The 23,529-nt window shown below is 46.3% G+C and overlaps 1 protein-coding gene across 3 annotated transcripts in view; it reads right to left on the minus strand.

Moving 5' to 3' along the window:
* The window catches only part of plxnb2a.1 (plexin b2a, tandem duplicate 1), a 91,472-nt gene that overhangs the window by 22,076 nt on the left and 45,867 nt on the right, over positions 1 to 23,529 (minus strand). For 2 of the 3 annotated variants that reach the window (XM_035521121.2, XM_081712657.1), the window contains 30 exons: positions 16,343 to 17,454; positions 16,008 to 16,199; positions 15,316 to 15,441; positions 14,662 to 14,762; positions 14,412 to 14,538; positions 13,540 to 13,693; positions 13,243 to 13,354; positions 13,035 to 13,131; positions 12,773 to 12,874; positions 12,526 to 12,615; positions 11,676 to 11,763; positions 11,114 to 11,274; positions 10,547 to 10,695; positions 9,716 to 9,848; positions 9,292 to 9,428; positions 8,896 to 9,075; positions 8,190 to 8,301; positions 7,559 to 7,762; positions 7,194 to 7,373; positions 6,819 to 6,955; positions 6,549 to 6,649; positions 5,749 to 5,978; positions 4,859 to 5,040; positions 4,220 to 4,286; positions 3,938 to 4,084; positions 3,467 to 3,623; positions 3,170 to 3,270; positions 2,740 to 2,824; positions 710 to 861; positions 143 to 303 (listed from right to left, as the gene is read on the minus strand). In XM_035521121.2, the coding sequence (XP_035377014.1) occupies positions 143 to 303; positions 710 to 861; positions 2,740 to 2,824; positions 3,170 to 3,270; positions 3,467 to 3,623; positions 3,938 to 4,084; positions 4,220 to 4,286; positions 4,859 to 5,040; positions 5,749 to 5,978; positions 6,549 to 6,649; positions 6,819 to 6,955; positions 7,194 to 7,373; positions 7,559 to 7,762; positions 8,190 to 8,301; positions 8,896 to 9,075; positions 9,292 to 9,428; positions 9,716 to 9,848; positions 10,547 to 10,695; positions 11,114 to 11,274; positions 11,676 to 11,763; positions 12,526 to 12,615; positions 12,773 to 12,874; positions 13,035 to 13,131; positions 13,243 to 13,354; positions 13,540 to 13,693; positions 14,412 to 14,538; positions 14,662 to 14,762; positions 15,316 to 15,441; positions 16,008 to 16,199; positions 16,343 to 17,452 (5,075 nt within the window). In that variant the 5' untranslated portion in view covers positions 17,453 to 17,454. The remainder of the gene's footprint in view (positions 1 to 142; positions 304 to 709; positions 862 to 2,739; positions 2,825 to 3,169; positions 3,271 to 3,466; positions 3,624 to 3,937; positions 4,085 to 4,219; positions 4,287 to 4,858; positions 5,041 to 5,748; positions 5,979 to 6,548; positions 6,650 to 6,818; positions 6,956 to 7,193; positions 7,374 to 7,558; positions 7,763 to 8,189; positions 8,302 to 8,895; positions 9,076 to 9,291; positions 9,429 to 9,715; positions 9,849 to 10,546; positions 10,696 to 11,113; positions 11,275 to 11,675; positions 11,764 to 12,525; positions 12,616 to 12,772; positions 12,875 to 13,034; positions 13,132 to 13,242; positions 13,355 to 13,539; positions 13,694 to 14,411; positions 14,539 to 14,661; positions 14,763 to 15,315; positions 15,442 to 16,007; positions 16,200 to 16,342; positions 17,455 to 23,529) is intronic. The other variant, XM_081712659.1, reaches the window with a different exon arrangement.

Here is a 23,529-nt window from a genome sequence, read left to right on the forward strand (position 1 = left end):
CTAGACATTAGGGAGTGAGTGAGGGAGATGTTTTGAACAGCAGATTGAGATAGTATAGAATCCTAGTGGTACCCCAAAGACTGGATTTGCAGCAGGTGTCATGACGGGTGTTGTGGAAATCGAGGCAGGTGTTGGTGCAGACCTGTTAGTCTTCCATATGTGGATGGTCTCCTCGTCCACATTGTCGTGTTTGTGGGCCTGCTCATCCAGGAAGTCGAAGAAGTACTTCACGGCTGGGGGGACGGCTGTCCCCGAACACAGAACGCTACGAAAGAAATCGTCAACAAACTGCTGCAGCGTGCCCTGCAATGTGTGCGACACACACCCGCACACACAGAGACAGAGAGAGAGAAATCCATTTTAATCTTCACACATGTTCACCTTCACTGTTCCGATCCCTCTCCCACACATGCAGCACTTGTTTGTGTAATTGCTCTTTTCTTTCCTTGCCATCAGAATCTCAGATTGCAAATGAAGAGTACATGCCTCGTGTGTCTCGTGCATTACCCACAGGCCATGCATTCTCATTTCCATTTCCATTTTACCATTAGATGGAAACGAGTCCTGTGGTACCATACCAACAATATGAAGATCACTACTGTACTAAATGATTCTACCTCCATACTGCTGCTACATTAGCGTCACTTATCCCCTGGAATATCTGGCAGGGGACCGTGTTCGTGTGGCTCTTTGGCAGCTATGGATTTACCTTCATGGAAAGCAGCCTGGTCAAGTAGATCTCAGTGATGGCTTTGGTGGTTGCCTTGTCCTTCATGCTGCCTCTCTTGGATTTTATCTCGTCCAGCTCTTCCGCTGGCCTAACCAGGTGGAAGACCTTGTCGTCCTCGAGCAGAGCGCTTCCTAGCAAGCACATAGGTGCATTTAACCCACCACAGGCATGGGACAGCTCATGCATGCTACTCACACGTATCGCAACCGCTTACGTGCACCAACGACAGACCTGTGCAGGCTGGTGAGATACTTAGGAATGCGTGCCAATAGCAGTGACCGTATCCAAGATCAGTGAGACTTGACAGTCATGCTCCACATGAAGAGGGTGGCACAGGAGGCCTTCATCACCAGTGGCCTAGCTCCCCTCCCTCCCCTGCCCGTCGCCTCTGCTTCTCTCGCCTTTGTTCGCCATGTTGTGCTCCAGTAAAACAGCTCCTTTCCCAAGCCCTTCTGAACTGAGAGCGGAGCAGGCAGCCTATGGGGCGGTTCCGGCCTCGGAGAGTACCACAGCACGAGTCCCTTTTTTCAAATTAGAAGTAGGCCTGACAGAACTCTGTTCAAGTTCTGAATAACTTTTTTTCCCTCATGTGGGGGTCGGGTGGGGAGCAGCAGCAACAAGAGCATGTTCGACAACCTGTGTCCTCTTGGGAAATTAATTCATTTAGTTTCAGAAGACATGGACCAAAATGTAAAATGTGTTTACATCTTGACAGCTATTGCTAAAATAATTGCTCTGAGGGAGAAATGGCCTTGCAACCATCCTGGGCTCTGTGAAAGTGCTGTGGTGTCTGCTGTTTAATTGTGTCCTGCAGGGAGGAACAGCACAGCTGGACTGGGCTTAGCAAGGCATCAAAATGCAAACATTGACAGGTAAAGTGTTACGTGGCTGGAGAAGAAGGGCATAAATACCTTGCCCAAGGGTACAGCAATAGAGTGGGAGAATCCAGGCTCTCTGGCCCAGTCACAGACCACAAACCCCCATTCAAGCCTGAGATTCGAACAAGTAATTGTTTCGGTTCCTGGTTGGATTCTAACTGGCAAATCCAACACCGTCCAACTGTATTAACCAATTATTAATACAGTAAATACTATGAGGAGAAAGTCCTCCTGTTGATCATTATGCATATGTACAAAGCACACAGCAGCACAGATTGACTTTGCATGTCTTTGGAGGGAGAGGCTTTGGAGAAGGGTTAGAATGGTGGGCGTGGTCCCATGTCGGTTAGCGAGCACTACAGCATCCATGATAGTAGCTCAGAGAAAAATTTGGGCATACTGGGGCTTGCTTCATCCTTGGAACCATAAGGCACTGGAAACTAAGCCTCAGTAAGAATCTCCTGGTGGACTCCTACAGCCATGCCACACTGCCCAAGCAATTCCTTCCAGCAGGCAAAATTAGTATAGCATAGAACATAACTGCTTATTACTGCAATATGCAGTTTGGTTTGGTTTGTTGTGCTGCATGTGATTTGTCTTCAAATATTCCGGGGGGGGGGGGGGGGGGGGGGGGTTGCACTTCAGTTACAAACAGCAAGCCATCTCATTGCATTTTCTTAGGCAGCTACACAAATCTGCTCCCAAGCATGAAGCAAAAACAAATCTGATTTAATCCCAGTAGCCGATGACTAACTAATATCTTCTAATACAAAAATGCTGATTGCTCTATTTGGATTTTATTCAGTCAGGCACTTTCACAGCACACTCCCAGTACCTGGCTCCCAATACCTTGTGGATCCCACATGCAGCATTTAGACAGACTCCTCCCTCTTCCCCTGCCAACTGTGGTCCTGCCACACCTTCCTATTACCTGAGCCACCCTCCCCCTTGCTTGGCCCCGCCCATAACTGTCCCCAATATGGAAAGCCAGCAAGCACTTCAGCACAACCTCTCATCCCCAGAACCTTTATACCCCCTCAGAGTTTCTATGTTTGTCTGCATTGCAGTCATGTACTTTTAATCAGCCTCCTAAATACATAATACTGCTGCAGAGAAGAAAAGGAAACCCACTCTCTTCATGGCTGTCCTGGTTCTGGTCGAAAGACTGTTGAGTATGTAGGACTCTGGACAATACCAGAGTGGCATTGTCTCTAACCTAGGAAAACAAACACACACACACACACACACACACACACACACACACACACACACACACACACACACACACACACACACACACACACACACACACACACACACACACAGGTTCTCAGCTTTAAGCTTGGCAAATTTCTCAGTTATACTAAAGCCCTCGCCATTGATCAGTTCTCTCTTCACTTGCCTTATTAGAAGCAGCATGAATTATAAGCACATTGAGATAAATCTCTCAGACGGAGAAATGAGTTGGAAACGCTGTATTATTACAAGTTGGCTCCCTGTGGTAACTAAGCATTAAGTGTTACCAACCACCATCTGGAGCAGTTGTAAGGTAGGAACTCACATTGTAATGGGCCAGAGTGTTGAGGCGTTTCCATCTGCCTTCCTTCTGCGAAGTCAAGTCCAGGTCAGACAAAATCTGCCCAGTTGAGCCAGGGCGCCACTCTGTGGATGAGTGGGTAAGGGCACTTAATACCACGCTACAGTGGCCAGAAATGCTGCACTCACGCAAACCTTATTCACAGTTTGCTTCTGTGATGCCAGATGCATATTTTCCAAGTGTCAAAACGTGAATTCTGAACTTTACACATGCCTTTACAGCGCTAAAAGGTGTGAGGAACATGCAACGCAGATGTCTCACCGAGAGCGACGCTGTCCACGGTGGGTCTCTGGGAGTAGGGCAGGTTGCGGTACACCTGCTCAATGATCTTCTCCTTCACCTGGGAGATGGTGTCGCAGTTCAGTACTTTCACGGGGGTCACGTCGGGGCCTTCACCGTGGACCAGCACCTGCAGAGTCTGAGAAGATTCCATAGTGGACAATCTCCTACCTTCCCTTCAAACATGGGCCCTTTACTGATACATGATAACGGAAACAGTAAAACCATAACCAAGTTGTAAAGGAGATCACAGTGAAAGATTAAAAAGAACACGCAAAATAAATTTAAAAAAAAACAAAAAAAAACAAAAAAAAAAACACCCAAGAAGAGGAGATCATTGGCACTGCTCGGTGGCTTAGCTTCAATGTCCCACCTCCAAACCCGATTGGTCTCTCGGTGCTCGGGTCAGGGCAGAGAGTTTACATGAGAGGGCAGGGCATGGCCATCACTCACCAGGACGCAGTACTCCACGTCGTCTCCCAGCAGGCCTGTGTCATTCAGGGTGTACTTCGCCTTCTTCAGCGCACTGTCCACTGGCCCCTTTTCCACCTGGTGCTTTATAGCTTTAAAGAGCTTGTATAGCGGCTCGCCGACTGAGTCCTACAAGCATATGCCGGCAAGCACATGCAAGTGCGTGAGTTATTTCAGGGCCTCAGGAAATACGGCAGAAATATGAGTGGCTGGTTCGTATCAATCCACTGGACTGTCTGGAACGCAAGAAACACAAATGCTTACCTTGAGGAACTGGTAGAGGCAAATGGACATCCAATTACACAGCATCCTCTCGACGACTGTCTCCGACCTGCCCGTAGGACATGAGAAAACAGATCAAGCGGATTAGAATTTCACAGCTGTCTCTCCAGAGCAAGCCGGCATAGGATGCTCCTCGTTCAGGAAAGCCTGGTGAATTTCGTGTTGTAATAGCTCAATGTCAGTTCAGTCATATGACCATATCAACAGCTTGGGCAGAATCAGCTTTTCAGAATGTTCTTAATAAAGGTTTTCTTTATCAGCTCGCAGTAAATTTACATAATAAAAACGAATTAAGTTTATTTCGAGGATAACAATCATGTTTATATGTGTGTGATAACTAAAAAAAAAGATGTAAACTACATGTTGAAAAAAGAAACTCCCTTTGCAGCTGTGAACTGCTGAACATGCTTATATACAAACAGCTTTTACAGGCTTATGGATGCTTGAAAGATTTTCAGTACTTTATTGTAACAGCAGTGGCGTGCCGAGTTCTAAAAACACTTAGTCCAAGTGACCACCATTCCCTGGCCGATACAGTTTTCCTAGTCTTCAAGCTAGAGGTTTGACCGATAGGGGGCAGGGCCAGGATGGAACCAGGGCAGTGGGCTTGGGGCTTCTCACCTGCGTAGCATCAGCTTGGGGTTCTTGCTGTGCACATGCTCCTCCATGAGCTCGAGCAGCAGCGTCCTCATGATGTCGGTGTAGTACTCTAGCTTTCCGTGCAGGGCCACGGTGAGCAGCGAGGCAAAGTACACCTTGCTGCGGGCGTTGAACTCTGGCCGGCTCTCCAGTGTGCGGATGAACTGCCGTGCGGCCGGGAGGAGGGGGCGGGGCATGCCACACATGCGGAGCACACGAAAGCGAAACCTCTGTTAGTAACAATGCTTATGATACACCTGAAGGGATTCTGGGATGCTTGTTGGCCACTGCGCTGCGCTTTGCATTTGTGTGATCCGGTGGGTAATGGAATATTGTTTCAGAAGAGTAATAATTGTAATAATGTAATAAGTAACCTACGGGTCAAGGCTAGTACTTAGCATTGGCGACCTAAGAATCAAAGCTATAGTTAATACTTGGCATAGGTAATCCAAGGATCAGGGATCAGGGATCAGGGCTTGCTCCTTTTTGCAAGGCTCTGTCATGACAGGAACAGGGCCTCACTGGCTGTTAGATGCAGCAAATATTACTGGGACTTTGTTGAATTTTTAGTGGAGTCAGATTAGCAGGCATTACATGTTTGCTTTTTTGTGCAATTGATTTAGCAAAATTCAGCATTCACTCACAAATGAAAACTATCCCACTTAGCACAATTTTAGCTGGTGAGTGGCCCCCGTATCAAATGTCCAGAAAGAACAGGTTTTGTAATTGGTTTTCTTCTTCTCACTTTCTCCATCTTGTAACATTCAGGTGGTGCCATAACGCATCAAATGTTTTTTAAACTCTTTATAAAAATGCTACCAAAATAAAACACTTCCAATGTCTAACGGTCACCGGATCGTGCGGAGACGTACATTGATCAGGAAGGTCTTGCTGTTGAGTAGGTTGGAAAACTGGTTGAGTGCTTGGTCCACGATGGCCCGCCGCTTTTCTGGGATGTCCAGCTTGCCTGTGATCATGACATCATTAGCGCCGTCCTTGGAGGGCAGGAAGAAGACACGGTTCGTGTAGGTCTTGTAGTCCAGGAAGGGGATCCGTGCCTCACTCATATCACTGGTGTGGTCTTCCATCTCGATCATCAGGTCTGAGACGGAGTTGCAGAGATAGAGAGAGAGAGAAAGATACTACAGTTTTAGAACTTTCACCCTCTTACTGTGGACAATTCGGGGGAGACATCTATAAACCCACTTCTTCCATGTTGGTTGTGCTATACCAAAAAACTAATTCAGCAAAGTTTGTAACAAACAAAAAAAAAGATATAAATGACTGACTATGATAAAACCCAGCTGAATCCCCTGTTCGGACCCAACTGTGTGACCTAAATGTGTGAGCCACTTGACTGACAGCCCTCTGTGCAAGGCTTCCAGCCTGCTGACCACTCAAGCACAACTGCACACATCCACACAGGAAGGTAGAATAGAGACTAGCCAATCCAACCTGTATGAACTCAACAATACTGATTCAGAGCATCATCACAGCCGACCACACATAGTAAGCTTGTGTTTGCCTTCAAGGTTATTCACCCAAAGAGACTACTCAAGCGTGAATGCTCAGCTGATAAAATGCTACACGGTACAGACAAGTGACAGCAGCCTTTAGGTATATGCCTCACTGACGATATGTGGGGCAGGATGACTGCATGGGAGACCCCTACCTGTGAACTCCTTCTTACAGCGGTCCCGCACACTCTCCTCCAGACTCTCCAGCTGGTGTTTCACTTTTTCATACTCTCTCTCTGCCTGCTGACTCTTTCGCCTGCAAACACACACACGCACACAGTATGCAGAATGTACTCAAAGGGCTTACCGTTGAAAAGACTTACCAATGAAAAACCAAAGACTGCGGCAGCAGTGCTAAGACATGGATGTGTGGCACCAATGTCATGAACGCACACTGCATGCTGGGATTTGTAGTCTTATTTTACCTGTAGCAGTAGACAGACACGGCGATGAAGATCAGCATGGGCAAGATGACAGCTGGGATGATGATGTAAAGTGGAACCTCGTTCTTCTTCTCATAGTGCACAGTGCCCACGTTCCACTCGCCATTGCCAAACTTAATCTGAGAGAAAGAGAGTGAGACACGAAAGAGAGAACAGTAGGAGAGACAAGAGTGAGAGTGACAGAGAGAGATGCGATAAACTGTGTAGAACATGGATATGAAAAAAATAGGATATGAAAACAGTCTCAAGTTCAGTCTCACCCTTTCACCCCCAATCAAACCCTCTCCCATCTCCCTCTCACCCACTTATCTATCTATCCCTCCATCTTTCTCCCTCTCTCCTTCACTCTCCCCTCACCACCAGCTCCATGGTCTCAGCGCTAGCATCCCTGCGCTGGCGTCGGGAGCGTGACTTGGGCGGGTTAAGTGGTGCCACCAGGAACAGCTTGTCATCCTGCAGGATGGTGATGTTGCAGGGCTCGTCCCCGACGAACGCCTGTGCTTCTTGGACAGTCATGGCCTTAGACAGCCCCTGACCCTGCGGGCCACACCACACAGGAACAGGTGCGCACATGGAAACATTTTTGATTTGTAAAGGTTTTACATTTCCTGTAGAAAATCAAAATCAGTGTGTTTACATCAGTGAAGTGCGCATGTTACCCAGCAGACTGGGTAAAGGGCTGGTCGTCAGAACCAGATCGGTTGTTGCCGTGAGCCGCTTACATTGATGATGATGATACTGCCTGCAGTGATGGCTTTGTTGGTCAGGTTGAAGAAGGTGGGATCAGGGTGATACTCAAAGGTAGTCAGGTTCTTCTGGAAGTTGTCTAGTTGTAGAACGGTCCGGAAGGATGAAAACATCTTGTTCACTGCTGGGGAGAGGAACTCTAGGGCTGTGTCATTCTTACTGATAGCCTCCTGCACAAACTGGATGAGAGAGTGAGAAAGAAACAAACAGAGGAGATGAAACAGTAAAGGAAGATAATTAATGTGATATATTTAGAACTTTGGGGCCATAAGAAAGAAGTTAAGACAGGTTACCCGAGAGACGGAGATGGATATTCTCTAACTTTGCACAACATTTAGAAAAACAGTGGAAGAATGCTAATAGAGAGCCTAATTTCATAATAATGAGGAATCATCTAACAATTAATTGATTATTAACCTAAATGTACATGTATATGATGTAAATGAATACTGAATATACTGAGATATACATCAAATGTGCTGATATAAACTGAATTCAATCAATCAATCAATCAGTCAAATTGCCTGTTCAGTAAATTCTCATGTTTGGCACTCAGGACAGTGTGGCCTGCGTTACTCCCGTCGTTGGAGTGGAGAGGACCCTCACCTCAGCATTGCCGGACTGCACGTTGAATTCATCAGTAGAGGGCAGCACTCGCATGGTGGCTGTCTGGACCAGGTCAAAGCCCAACCCCACCACAGTCACCCTCCTGCCTCCACTGCAAAACACCACGTGAAGAGCAATACACTCAAACGGCAGCTTAGCACACACCCCTATTCCCACGCACAAGCACACACAGAAACACCACAACAGCAATGCAAAGGTGCAGCCAATGCAAAAGTTTATTGTTTTTGCCCAGTTCTTCTTAACTCCATTAAAAACGCCTTCAAAAGCACATTTTTACAATATTGTCTGATTTTATAACGAGACTTCAGGGAAGAGCAGTGATTCGGCTTGTGTACTCCAGGTTGGAATGCGGAGACTGGAGAGAACATTTTTTGCCCTCCCTTAAAAACTCATTCAGAAAACTCATTCGGGCTGTACATTTGGATAGCAACCCTACGCTGTGACTGATTCAGCTCTGCCATCAGAGCTGCGCTCCCAGAATGACGACCTTTTCAACACACTGCTGGTACATTACAATTTCTAGCCTTCTGATTGGTGCTGGATATGACTGATGATATACTGGGTTATAGGGCCCAGTAATCAGGTTCCAGACTGACAGTCACAAAGGCACGAGATGTACCATACTACCAGCTGAGAGGTGTTTTCTAATCAGCAAATGGTTGGTGTGTTAGAGAAATCGACTCACCACACAAAACTGGCCCTGGGGAAATAGTCCGTGACCTTGGGGTTGGCCGCGTAGGTGAAGGCCGGCACTTCTACGGACATGTTTGTGCCATACTTAACCGTGACTCTGAGCGGATCGGAAGGAATCTGGCTGCCTTTGTATGGGCCTGTCCTACATGTGATGTGGGGTCCAAAGACGAGCCTGTGGCACAGGGAACACACACACGCACGCACTGAAACAAAGATGATGAAAGACAGACAGAAATGCACACACACACGTAAGTGTACAGTATGAGCATACATTTAGGACAAACTAAACTACAAAGAGAAAAACATCGGCATAAAAAGCACAGTACGGGTTCCTCCCCACCTTCTCATCATGCACCATCCCTTAAAGATGAGGTTACGGGTTACTCACAGTTCACAGGGCACAGTCCCCACGGTGACGCTGATGTCATCTTTTGTAGCTGTGTCCAGGTGCTGGCCCGAGATGGTGATGACCGTCCCCCCACCTGCGGGCCCTTTTGTGGGATGCACTGTCTCAGGAACGGGGTCCTGGAGGAAGAGAACAGCACAGCATTATTTCTCTCTCAGCTCAGGAGACTCCTGGCAGGACAAGAAAGAAATACTTTTTTTTTTTTTTTTTGGACGACTTCAGCTTAGCAAAAAAGTCATTTTGAAACGAACAAAAAAAAGACAACCCCCCCCTCTTTCAAACAGTGAAGTTTCCATTGACTGAATCTGATGTAATATTAAGCATTATGAATATAAAAATATATATGTAGAAAGTTTTAAGGGAGAGAGGGAAGACAGAGAAAGAGAGACAAAGAGAAAGCAGTTACCCTGTACGTGAAGAGGACGTTTGACACACCCCTCCTGTCCCCCTCCACCTCCACCTCCACAGGGCCCTGTGGGTTGGGGGGACTCAGCACATCCACAGGGGGCTTTCGCAGGGGCCCAACCTCACACACAATACTGGTCCAAACAGAGAGGCATGTATTACAAGCCCCCCAACCAGCACATACCCATTAGATAATCAGCCCCACACAACCCCTTATGAAATGCAACACACGTTTGCTCAGTTATGTAGGTTTGAAAAAAAAAAAAAAAAGTAATATAGATATTTATTTATTTATTATTAATAGGTATTTTATTAGTATATTTTATTTATTTATTAGGTATTTTATTTTAAGAGATATTTTACCTATACAAGACCCCACTATGCAGGTATGGAAAGCAAAAATGAAAATGTAATCAGTGTAGAGCAAATGTCTGAGGACAACAGGAAATGTAAAGTGTGGACAAGAAGGTGCTATGCGGACTATAGGAGAGAGAACCTGACAAACGTACATCTGTGTATTGTTTGTGTAGGTATAAAAGAACAAGGAATGGAAGACCTTCCAAGGTGCAACACTGCAGGATGACTTTGGTAATAAGTGAGGATGAATATGTATATGTGTCCTCTGCTTGTGTGGTATCACCACGTAGCAACACTGGACTGCCCATGATTTTGCTAATACAAATGTAAATGAATAAAAGTATATCTTCAGGGCAAAATGTTTTAGAAAAGCAATAAAATAGATAAAGCTCTCAACAAGTCAGCAAACATACTGAATGGAAGTGTGAGGAGGAGGAGTAGTAGGGGGGTGGAGAGGCCCGAGCCAGCAGCGTACCTGGTGGAGACGGAGTACTTTTCCGCCATGTGCTTACATGGGACCCCTGCCACCACGATCCTCTTGATGTCCTCCTTCTTCATGCCCAGGTTGGAGCCTTTTATGGTGACCTGGATTTGGCCGCTTGTCGGCCCATACCGCGGCACAATCTGGGGGGGGGGGAGAGCAGAGCAGCCAGGGTTAAAAGGTCGACACGCCATCCTGTCTTAGTTGCCCGGAATGTTCCGGAGAGTTGGCCTTTGTGCTTCTTGCAGGATCAAGAGCAAGGCAACTTTCTGGGACTGGGTTCAATTGCCATGGCAACATGAAGCAACGCGTGAAGAGTCAGAGCTACACAATCCATGTGACTTTGGGATTGCAGGAAACTTTCATCTGAATTTAACAAAAAATAAGCAATGAAGCTCTGGGACACTGGAGAAGAGGAAGTAGGAAACAGGATTATTGAATAGAGGGGTCGCAAATGTGTCTGTGTGTGTGTGTGTGTGTGTGCGCGCGCACGCGCGTCTACATGCATGTCAGTGAGCGTCTCATGTCTGTGACAAATGTGTGTGTCTGCATGCATCTCACGTCTGTGATGCTGGGAGAAGGGCACAGACGAAGCTCCTTGGGGCAGAGCTTTTGGTAGATACAGGAGCGCGTAGTGTCGCACCACACACAATTGTATTTCTCATCGGCGTTCTTACACAGGCTGCAGTCCTCTCGGCCCACTGAGCAATTATACAGCCCCACTGGGGGACAGAGACAGACAGAAAGACACACACACACACAGAGAGAGAGAGAGAGAGAGAGAGAGAGAGAGAGAGAGAGAGAGAGAGAGAGAGAGAGACTTTTTGTTAAAGTTTATAACTTTTCAGATCCCCAATCAAGCCTAATGCCACCATAAAAGCCATTCTCTGTGGGGCATTTCCCACTGAAGGTGTAATGTAATCCAGCATTACACTTTATCTGTCTGTAAAACCAGTCCCTGACACATTTCTAACAAAGAGGTGGTTCAAAGGTGGGAGCTGAGCACATGGATAATCACTGCCACGCATGGTGGATTCCTTCGGCCAGTCCTTCGGTTAGCTAACATAGCAATATAAGCTAGTACAAACCCTTTAACCTTGCTGACCATGGTCAGGTGCCTTACCCTGCAGGGTGCTGTCAATCTTCTTCTCTGTTCCCTTTTCCTTCACGTAGAAAGTCACGTTCACCTCGGGCATCTTGTTGTAAGTAAACTAGTCAAGGAAGAGACGAAGCAGGTAAAAGCGAGGAATACCTCTTGGTCCTACAAACCCAAGACATATGCTAGCTGGTCCAGCCATGTTCACACAACCATGTGTTAATGACTGAAATGCACATTGTCCACAGGCATGCTGGGATGGGGTGAACAATGCGACACTGGGCTCTGGCTCTTACCACTGATTGGTTGGACTGGTCACATTCACTATGCATGATGGAGAAAGTTCATGTCTCCATACAGAAAAATCCACCCCAAGGAACAATTGGTTCACATATATTCAGTTTACCAGGAGAAAAACAAGCAAGCGGTATTTGAAAGCTGCCATGACAAGGGCAGATTCTTCAGCACTGCGCTGCAGGTTGAAACTGAGGCCAAGAGCTACGATACAATAAACGCAAGCGATTTCCACTTTTCTTAATGATTCCCTGACCGCTATCGCAATTCTTTCATGGAAGGCTACTAAATGAATGTGGGTCAAAAAAAGAGAGACGACAGATGTCCCTGTCCATATCGGACTGCAGACGTGACTGCCTCTCAAACTGTTCCAGGTCACTTGGCACATTATGTGCCCATCCCTGTCTAGGTTCACTATGCAAACACAGCCTGAGACTGACAGAACAAGACTCCAGCTAAAACTACACTGTCTCAAAATCAGTGCAGAACTCACTGGGAAGAAAGTAACACTGGGTTGTTAGTGACCCAAGGCCTATAAGACAGGGCCACATCATTTCACATCAGCGAGTGTGTTGATACGGACCTCATAACCCTCGAAGTTGAACATTCCTTCTTCAACGAACACTTCGCCCACCTGCTTCATGAGTTCAGTGCCAATCTGGAAGCTTTTACCCTGAAAGACAAATGTACGAGTGTTTGAAGAGCTTTGACTGCTAAGAAGGCTTCCAAGAGAGGCTGATGTGTTAAAAAAGAATCATATGTATATTGCATACTGGCAAGTGGCACAAATTAGCAATGAGGACACAGGAAGTGCGGGCGAGCTTTATTACCCTGTACTGCTCCAAATTCTTGCCATGAAAGCTGATGGGGATTTTGAACCCCACGGGAATGAGCGCTGGCTCAGGGTTCTCGAACCGAGGACATCCGTCAGGCTGCAGGAAGACGGAGAACCACATCAGACCGTGCCAAGACTGCACGTCGCTCGTTACTGTCAAACACTGACACCTTGCTGTCAGCGACTGAAGGATAAATGCTTCCTACGCGTCAGTGCATGTGACTGCGCACTGACCTGGCATCCTCGTGTGACCTCACCTCGTGAAGGTTGATGTGAGGATCGTCCAGGTCGCCGCAGGTGTGCGTCTGCATGTTCCACTGGCAGCGCCACTCGCTTTTCACGCACACAGAGCACCTTTGCAAACGGAGGACAAACGTACAGAGATCATTCCACGTACGTGCGGATACATAATCGGCTGGCTACGCCATTATTTTTCGCATGTTAGGCATGGTCAGCAGCACTTACGGTGTGTTTGCTGCCTTCTGGACGACGGCGGTGCAGTTGTAGAACTTGAACTCGCTGGCCGCCACCTCGATGGTGTCGTCCACTACCAGCTTCACTGGCACGGTCACGAAGTCTAGGGGGGTGGAGTTGCCCAAAGAATCGCATGATGTACAGGGTCTCCTTTGGATTCATTACTATATGCATTTTTGGCCGTCATACGTTGCTAGCACGTTCGTTTCGTGTCCAATGAAGATGCTGTTATTGATCAAACCGCGTGAGCTAGTGGGCTACGTTTAGCTGTAAGGGACAGGGGCTCACCTTGGGTCTTGGGTGTGGGTGGTATGTCTATGGGGTTTGGGAGACCGCAGGTGACCTTGCTGCCCTGCATGACCGCGCCGCTCCGGAAAGCACCAATTATACACTTCAGCCGACCATCCACAATGCTGGGGAGGGCGGGGACATCGATCTCCACCTGAGAAGGAAAGTTGAACCAAGACAAAAACAAAATACATATCTACAAAGTTCTAAAGATTCTCAGTAAACAGTTTATACACTGACACAAGGCCTGATACAGTGGCATCACACTGATTGCTTCTCAATGCACAAATGAAATTCCACACTGTTCACAGATAATGTGATGTCACATAAAATTAAATCACCATGGGGTAAGCCAGTGGCAGAAGAGAGGTACGAAGAAGAACTAGTGGGAAAATTTATATTCTGCAGAGAAGTGTGAAGAAGAGAAGCTCATTTATTGGAGCTGACCCATGAAGTTAATTCAAGGTTACCAGTGCCTACTGCTGTATTACATACAGTGAAATACAAACATTCATTTTATTGAAACTGTGGTTTCTCTGGAGAAGAAAAGCAGATTTGGAAGGCATGTCTAGTTTTCAAATGCTACAGTCACTCTTAGACGTGTATGGGTACAGTGAGTAACCAACTCTGCACCGTTATCCTCTCACATATACAGGTTTATAAACAGGACCCATGTTCGCCTTATTAAATTTCATTTTTACTTTTCCACAACTTTGAGCTGCAGTCTAACAAAAACAAGCCACAGATACATAAAACATGCCATGGAATCAGGGTTACCAATGTAGTCAATAATGCTAGACTGCATGTATTATTGTAGGTGTTCTGGCTGGTCATGCTGGATGATTTAAGACAGCTGTGTATCAGAGACTGACCTGCTGGGTCTTCTTGCAGCTGAGGTGTGGAGGCTGGAAGGCCTTGATGGTCACGCACTGATGGTTGGGACTCCACAGCCAAGTGTTCTTCTCCTCTCCTCTCCTGCAGTCCTCCTTTATGGTGCATCTAAGTTGGGCAGAAGGGGGGGGGGGGGGGGACCTGACTCGAGCTGCGGTCACACTGCCATTTCTGCAAGGGGTGGGCGGGGTCTTTCAGCCTCACCAAACCCATGAGCCCATGCCCACTCACCTGCCCTGCAGCACGCACCAGCCGCAGTAAGGGTCATGCTGCTGCACACAGGACCCGCAGTCCTTCTTCTGCTCGCACGTCTGCACGGGGACCTTGGTGATCTGAAGGGGTCAGACAAGGCCGGCCGTTCAAAAACCACGCCGATACTTTTCAGAAGAGTTGCTGCATATGCTGTTTTGGTTTAATGAATAATCAAATCTCCTTACATCAGAGCCTTGAGGAGGCATAACACCATGGATAAATTTTCTAGACTGATCTTTAACCTCTTCTCTAAGTATGTACAGTCATACTTTCATTTATAGGAACATTTTTCTGTCTTGCTAAAAAGCAATACATATAAAAGATATGTTTCAGGGTCATTCTAATTACATTTTATTCTAATTAATTGTCTTCTACAACTATAGATAACACACCATCTATTACAAGAGACAAACATTTTAATGCCTCATGTGTTTCAAATAAGTTGTTTTATTCCAATCTGTTGTTAGTAAACAGAAATGTAAAAATGTTAGTCTGTAGTAATTAGACAGCTGTGTTAGATGAGTGTTAAGTTCCAGTTGGCCTGGAATATCACTTTAATTAATTCATGTACAAGCTACAGTGTAGACCATGTCAACTGCGGTGCATAGCTGTGAGCAGGTATTATTCTGCAACCTTTCTGGAGGTAGTAATGAACAGATGGGCCGAGCTGGAGTCGAAAAACATGTTTCTGTTTACTGGACCATCAGCACCATCTCCAGGAATTTTGCCATAGGCTTCAGACTGGTTGGCCAGATGCACCTGCAAAGTTGAACAAGGTCAGCGGTCAAAAGGTCACCGACCACAGGTCGCAAGGCACACGCCGTCATGGGCAGTGCAGAGTGAATAACGTGGCATAAAAATGCAGGTAAAGAGTTCACTCCCGTGAACCTGGTCCACTGATGATCCCAAATGAATCTTACAGTTTGGGCAAAATTAAAAACATTTGCTCATAAATGCTATGGAATACAATGACACTTTTTTAAATCCGATGCATGAACATGACTTTAAACTTGAAGTGAATTCAAACATGAATGGGGTCATAGTAGTAAGAAAGGATCTAGTTTGAAAGCATGATTTGAAAATCATGTCCAAATGCAAAGAGGGGAATTCAGTATTGAGCTGTGCTCCTCAGTCACGTGGTCACATTAACACCTGTCTCAAAATTATTAGCACTGAGAGTGGCTATGCTGTTTGGTCATGGAGCGCTTGGAGCATCTCACCAAATCATAACGCCCCTCCCCCAACTCACAGTGACATGCTGGTTCACAACCGATACGTATGTGATACCCCACTACAGAGAGTGAGGTTGGGGGAGAGGAGTTTACCTTGAACACCTCACCCAGGCTGGTGCCCAGGAAGGCCACGGTGTGGTTGTGCTTCACAGACACGGCCACGGAGGTCAGTTCGCTCTGGCGGAAGTAGGAGGGTGTGGCAGTCAGGGCAAACTCTGCCCTACTGGCCAAGGGAGAGGGTAGGAACTCTGCTCCACATGGGTACTGCTTTACAATGTTTTTTTGCTGAGAACACAAAGCAGAGGGTGTTTCCCCACCCCTTGAAATGCGTGGACAGCAACAGTAGTCTCCAACTCAAATGGGCTAATACTTTTTAGGGACGTTTTAGGGAAAAGTTTGCTGCAGGTCAAAGTCAAAGGCCTGCTTACCTCTCGCTTAGTTTTGCAAATGGCATCATTGGAGTACGGCGAGTAGACAGTTTTGGGCTTGCCATCAGACAGGAGCTCACCGCGGTAGCAGGATTCGATGACCTCTTCGAGCCGGCGGTCGATGCTGCTGAGAGGGTAGATGCAGAGTGCCGAGCTGGCCACCTCATCGTCCGATCCAAAGACAGCGAACAGCACCCGGTTAGCAACGTCTGACTCATTGAGCCCAAGGCGGCGGGCCAGCACGCGGCCAGGCGCTGCTACGTGCACTGCGCGCAGCCGGTTGTAGACTTTCTCTGTCCCGGCGCTGCAGTTGAGCTGCAGCTCTGTGTACGAATAGTAGTGGTCGTCATTCTCACAGAGGCGCACGGCAAAGGTGGCCCGTCTACTCTCGCCCACGTTAGCAGCACGCGAGAACAGGAAGTAGATGTGGCCTCCGTGCGCAAAGGCGTGGCGGAAGTCATGCTGGTAGCGCTGCACGTACAGGCTGGTCTGTACCGTAGACGTCTCCATTACATTCTCAAACATGTCCATGTTGGGTTGTTCCTGCAGGAGGCGCGTGCTGATCAGCTTGGAGCCGTCCGAGCCGCTGTAGCCTTTCCCCACCAGGAAGACGCTCAGCTTCTGGCCGTCCTTGATGAAGTGCGAGATCACGCCGACCACAGCCACGGTCTTGTCTGTGGTGGCTACGTAGGTCTTCTCGCCCTTGGCGTCACTGTAGTAAACCTGCTGCTCCACGCAGCTCAGGTTCAGCAATGCACAGATGCCACGGAATATGCTGCCACATGCCACCAGAGTGCCGCTGGCTCCGTTCACCAGGAGCAGCTTGTTGATATTGTCTGTTTCTGTTGCCTCTGTGCACTGCGCCGTGATTGGCGGCGTGCAGCTTGGGTGGTCCTTCTTTGGACCTGTGACGGCCATGCTCTCTTTGCGCAAGCCCGTGTCCAGCTGGTAGATGGCGTTGACTGCGCCCAGGTAGATGCGGCCTGTGCGAACATCCTGGACCACTGTGTTGATGTCAGAGTCTGAGGAGAACTGGGGACGAGGTTGATCGCAGGAGGAGTGGCCAATGCACAGCAGCACTGTAAGGGCTGCCACGCACCGCCACGCCATTTCTGAGAGAGAGAGAGAGAGAGAGAGAGAGCACATGGGACAGAGAGAGTGAAATTGATGAGCACATGAAGCTAGAACGCATTCTTCAATCATATAGAATCATCATTCGCTGTAGAATAAGAAACCAAGATGAAGTTCAAGAACCCACACACATGCCAAGTGTGCATGTAGAGAAAAGAAAAATGAAGAAAAGAAATACTAGGCATGGAAACTGACAAATGCTCTGTATGACAAATATTTGGATAAGTATAGTTGTCTAAAGCTGGAGAAGAGAAAGACAGAAGGGTGAGAGAGTGGAGACAGGGGACATCAGTTCTGTGGCTCTGACTGCTCTCTCCAATGCAGGCCTGCAGATCACTGCATGATCTAACCAGGCCAATAAAAGCAAAGGCATTTTCAGAGACATGTTGCCCTTCCGCCCCCACCTCATTCATCTGCAAGCCCCTTCCTGGGTCTCCAAATAGCAGCGGGAAAGTCAAGTGCTCATCAAAAGGCTCAGAAGATGCTGTCTGTGAAGGCATAACAAAAGGTGGCCTAGAGGATTGTGGAAAGGTTTCAAGAAGGTGGGTCAAGACCACCATGCAACCATCTACTCCTCCATTCATGTAAATGACACTCCAAAAGGCAGTTTACAGTTAAAAAGCTGTTGCTGTCTTGAGGCTCTTGCGATCTCTGCGAAGAAAACCAAGGTTGGCTCAAACTTTAAGCCTTGCTTTAAAAAAGACATGTTCACACTCGTAAGAAAAAAAGAAAAAGGAAAAAAACAGGTTTGAAGAATGCTTTTATCGGTTTGTGCTATTGTGCTTACAATCCATTGAAAACTGTACAGTCACACCCATAGTGATTCCAATTCCAGCCGTTACAGAGACACTCATTAAAATGAGTGTCAGAATATGGATAGGGTCTGGTTCTGAGCTTCCATTACATGCAACGATATCCGAGCAAATCAATTATAGGCTCCTGGTGTTCTGTGCATAAAGCAGGAATTAGCTTGACCTTTCAGAATGCAGGGGACTTTTCTGCAGGATGCTGTGGCCGCATAAAGAACGTTTACCAGAGAATGTTGATCAGTTTCAACTTAGGACATTACACGCTCACCATAACCATTATTTGACCAACTAAAAACAATGAATAGCTGCTGAATAATTCATGGTGGGCATGCGCTCCGGTCAGCTGTACATGGACACAGGGAGCAAGTTTTGTGTGTTTGTTTGTTTTACTTGAAAATTTGAGAAATTCTGAACATTAGATGCCATGCAGGAAGAGCAGTGAGGGACGAGGTATAGAAAAGGGCGGGGCCAATCCGTGTGACGTCCGCACACAATTGAATTCTATACTAAAATATAATACTGTGGTACATTAAAAGAGTGAGTGACGGCTATATGGCAGGATCCACTAAGATGTATTATCCCAAAAGTGACACATTTATACCACACAGAGTAGACTGGCTTAAGTTAAGAACAGACAGATCGCCTGTTACTTGTACAACAGCTCAGGCAATTTTGTTGACTCAGTTTTCTGGGAATTGTACCCCCTCTCCCACATCCTCCCTAGGGCACTAAAATGGAACGACTGGAATATGCGGAAAATGCGGAAATCCCCATGAATAACCTTTTCCGTAAACACACAATCAAACAGTAGCCGTTTTGACTGAATTGTGATAGTCGTGCTGACTTTGCCAATACAGGGTCTTACTATGCAGGCCCCACAGACGATGGCAGTGTATGGAGATATATCCCCTGTACTACCCAGGCGACGCGCAAACACACACCATCATCCACGCATTCGCTACATCATGAAAAATGGGTGAGCCCATATAAAACGTCTGAAGTGTGGAGGTCACTCTAAAAAGTTGCGAATTGTAAATGTTCAGTGCAGTCACCACGCCACTGCTTTAAAGAAAGAACGCGTAGAAGGAGACGTCCCGATGCGACGTGAACATCCGTGATGTTTCGGTAAAGCGAGTTGACTAACGTTAATGTTATAACTTTTTGAAACTTCAAATACATAACGCTCATTTTTAGTCGCCTTTTTTCGGGTTCTAATTTGAGGCGACGGTGGTGCTGTTTTAATATATTTGCTACTGCTCAGGTCTGCTAGTTAGCTATTAACCTCGTAGCAGCTTTAATGGGCGTCTGTAATCAAGCGCGTACTTGGGTAGACAGCAGCTACGTGTCTCTCAAAGCTTCAACATACAGAAGCTGAACCGTAGAAAAATTGTTTAAGATTTTAGAAAGGGCTTTAATGTATAATATTGTTTTATTCCTTAAACTGCTGAGCTCTCCTCATTGTAGAATATTTGAATATTCGAGACATTATATAGCTAAATACTCTCCTAAACACATCGTGAGAATAAGCGCGTCCACTGCTGCGCGAGACCTCCAGCTGCGGTTATAAGAGCGTCACTTAGGAGTGCGCGTGCGCGTGTGCTTAACTTGGACTGTGCGCGAGCGGGAAGAGGTGTCCCTTTAACAGCAACACACTGTAACCAACTTTTTTTCCCCTCTTAACAGGGCCTTATAGACTTTGGCCAAACGCCCAGAAAAAAATTAAACCACAGAAAAACTTCGTTTCAGTAATTCAGTCACATATGAATGGGCTGCAGCACTCAAACTTAGCTTCTTTCCCACGAGGCAAATTAAAAGTGGTATTACATTACCAAGCCCCCTTCTGAGGTCACGGGAAATTATGATATCTTGGTCCAAGAGTACTCTGACCAAGTCACAGATGATTTACATCCTGACATGTCAGGAAATGGTCTGCAATCAAAACAGAACTCCTGGAATTTTTTGAAAATACTTTAAAAGGAAACAAGAAAGGGAGACTTAGTGACGTCTTAAGGGTAAAATAGTTTCTGTTTCTCTTTAGACCAAATGGAGGAAAGCCAGACACAGGCACTGTTGGGAATGTGAAATGCTGCTCTACAGGTCATTGGACTGGCAGCAATAACTCACCCATCCTAAGCAAACGATTGTTTATTCATAAAGAGCGAGCCATAGAATACGTAATTTAAATGAACACTGACAACCTAAGGAAGCATTCAATAAATCCCATCCTCTCAATCCCTACCGGTGGAGTGCAATTGGCACATAAACACGTTAAGAAATAAGATTTACTTGATCTGAATGGGGGAGTGGTTGCTAAATACAGATGGCCAAAAGTATAGTGCCTGGCAATGTCTAGTACAAATCCATTCCAGACATATTTAAGTTAGCGCTAGCGCTGAAATTCAGCTCCCAGGTCGGTAAACAGACTCATACAGGGTTGGAGAATAAAGTGCTGCAGAGGGGGTTGGGGGAGCGATGTTTTGAAAGTCTGGATCATGCGACGATGCTGTCAGCACAGCATTGTATGTACACACACATTCTTTCCGCAGACCGAGTAGACTGATTTAATGCTTTCCTGACCACAGGACAGCTGAAGTCAGAGATTTGTAGGGGTCTTTCCACACCTCTGCCAGCTTCTCCCTGTCCTATCTCCTCCACTCTCTCCCCAGATGTCCTTCCGTCATCTTCTTTTAAAACCCTGTCCAACCTCGCCATCTCTGTCCTTCAACCAAATACATCTCCCTCTCCCTCTGATAAAACATTGCATGGCCCTGTTTAATTATGCGGAGAGGTGTGAGGTCGGCAGACCTGTCTCTAGTGGCCCCCCTCACTCGCTATCTCTCCGTCTTTTAATTACGATGCTCTCTCAGAGGAGAGCGCCTAGTTGACTGACAGGTTAGATGGACCGGGTTAATTAAGGTCAGGTTTTGATCAAGCCTGGACACATACTGCTGAAAACAGTGTGTGCACGCACACTCGTACGCAGGTGAACCCGTGTGCATGTACTCCTTACTTTACAGGCGCATAAACTGCCTCTGAGTATCATGCAAACATGTTTGAGTAAATTTTGCTCTGTAGGGGGAGCAGTTCCAGAGCAGAAGGCAGAACAACCACTGAATAAAGCCAAACTGTACTTACTGCCTGAGGTTAAAGGCCCCAGTGCCTGTCTCTCTCTGTGTGTGTGTGTGTGTGTGTGTGTGTGTGTGTGTGTGTGTGTGTGTGTGTTTTCCTGCATGCATTCCAGCTGGTTCCAATCATGCAGAAGAAGAGGACAAAGGTTAAAGTAATTACTCTTGCTGGGAAATAAACAGGTTTAGTCTGCTTTCCGCACAGGCAGCACGTGGATATGGCAAGGGAACTGACAAATGGAGAGCGATCTCCAGCAGCCCTTACAGATCATATTTGTATGTGTATATGTATGGATGTATGTGTGAGCATGTATGCATGTGTGAGGGAAAGAAAGGAAAAAAGTGACAGAAAAAGAAGAAAGGAAAATATACTGACATAAGAACGGCAGAATTCAAGAACCTAAAGGTTTGGTAGAGGTTCCAGAAAATGTGCCCAAAATGGAGCCAATGCAAAGTCACTAAAACTTCTGATCATGCCACACAACAGTAAAGTGTCATCTAGCATGCATAATGAGAGTAGGATATGAATGCTTTGTGGGCGTGTATGTGTGTTTCAGGTTTTAATATCACTCCACCCACGCTGGTACAGAGGCTGATTAAAAGGATGTGTCATGCTAATATATTCACATCTCTGCTCATTAGGCAGAAGGCCAGTTAATTACGGTACTGAGTGTACATCAGAGAAGCGAGTACAAAGGTGCCACATCAATGATTCAAATCACTCTTGCATATCATTAAAAAATAATTAATTTATTAATTAACAACACAACAACAATAATAATAAAAGTAGAATTTGGAATCTAAGACTACGTTGTGATTACCAGCACACTGGTTTTAGAGGCAATCTAGAGGCAATTTAAAAATGACTGGGAACAGAGTCAATAAAATCATCAGAATCTTAACATCAGTTCTAAAACATACAAGTAATAAATGAAGGCAAGTTGATGTGATCCCTAATTCTGCTGCCCGCCTGGAAAAGAAGGGAAAAAGCTTTGTTCTAAACCAGTTCTTACACTACCTTCAAAGACCCATTTTTACATACAAATAGCTTACATAAACAGAGCCACACTCCTCCTCCATGCTGTCACTCAATATAAACTGCTCATCACGCACAGAGACACACACACACACACACACACCCTGTGTCATCTCTTTCAGTGGGCTATGGGGAACAGCAGGCTTGCTGATTGAATTTGACTCTTCATTGTGCTGAGTTCATAATTCCCTTCGTGCTCCAGTGCTTCCAGCAGGCAGGAGTAGAGAGTGCTTCTGTAAGCCCATTACCACACGCACCCCCACACCTCTATGTTATCAACTTCCAGGACCTCACTCACTTCTGCTTGCCTGTTTTTTTTCCCCCTCATATATAGAATAATAAAATTGTCTCTCTCTCCCCCTTACAGTGGCTGGTCATATCTTTTCTCTCACACTGAGGACTCATACCAGAGGCCTGGGAGTTTGAGGGTGTGGTGAAGTATTTTTGCTGTTCTGAGGATTGCGCTGTTCTTAACTGAGACTGATGTCATTCCTGAAGCCACTCCTCCAGTTTTGGAGTCACATTCCCAAGAACCTCTAATCACCACTGGGACAATCTTAGTGTTAACCTTCCACATTCCATCTATTTCTTCTTTCAGTCGCTGATGTGCATTTGTGTATATTATAACAGAACTATGAAACTGGAAAAGATGATATTATACAGTGGTCAGCTCCAGTTCATGGCAGTTATCATTTCACTCACTCAATATGCAAACCATGACACACACAGACATGCTCCTCGCTGGTGTGTGTCCGAGTGCCAACAGTGCGTCTCCAACATGAAGCATTAACCATAAAACGATTACCTAACTTATCTGGGTATAGCGACGAACCTAAACCATTTTAGAACTGCAAACAGTATCACTTAATACGAAGTTTAGAAACCATTTGGTCCGCCAGAGGAAAAGCCAAGCAAGCAGATATATTCTCTACTAAATTGGCTCGGGTGACAGCAAAGTTACATCCAATTCAGTTGTCACAGTTGCCATAACAGCAGTAGTTATGATCAGCATGTATGACTTACAAGTTCAACATAAGTTGCCATAACAGCAGTAGTTATGATCAGCATGTATGACTTACAAGTTCA

Source organism: Electrophorus electricus, chromosome 4 (genome assembly GCF_041902795.1).
Source record: "Electrophorus electricus isolate QZ-2024a chromosome 4, ASM4190279v1, whole genome shotgun sequence".
Classification (NCBI taxonomy): Eukaryota; Metazoa; Chordata; class Actinopteri; order Gymnotiformes; family Gymnotidae; genus Electrophorus; species Electrophorus electricus.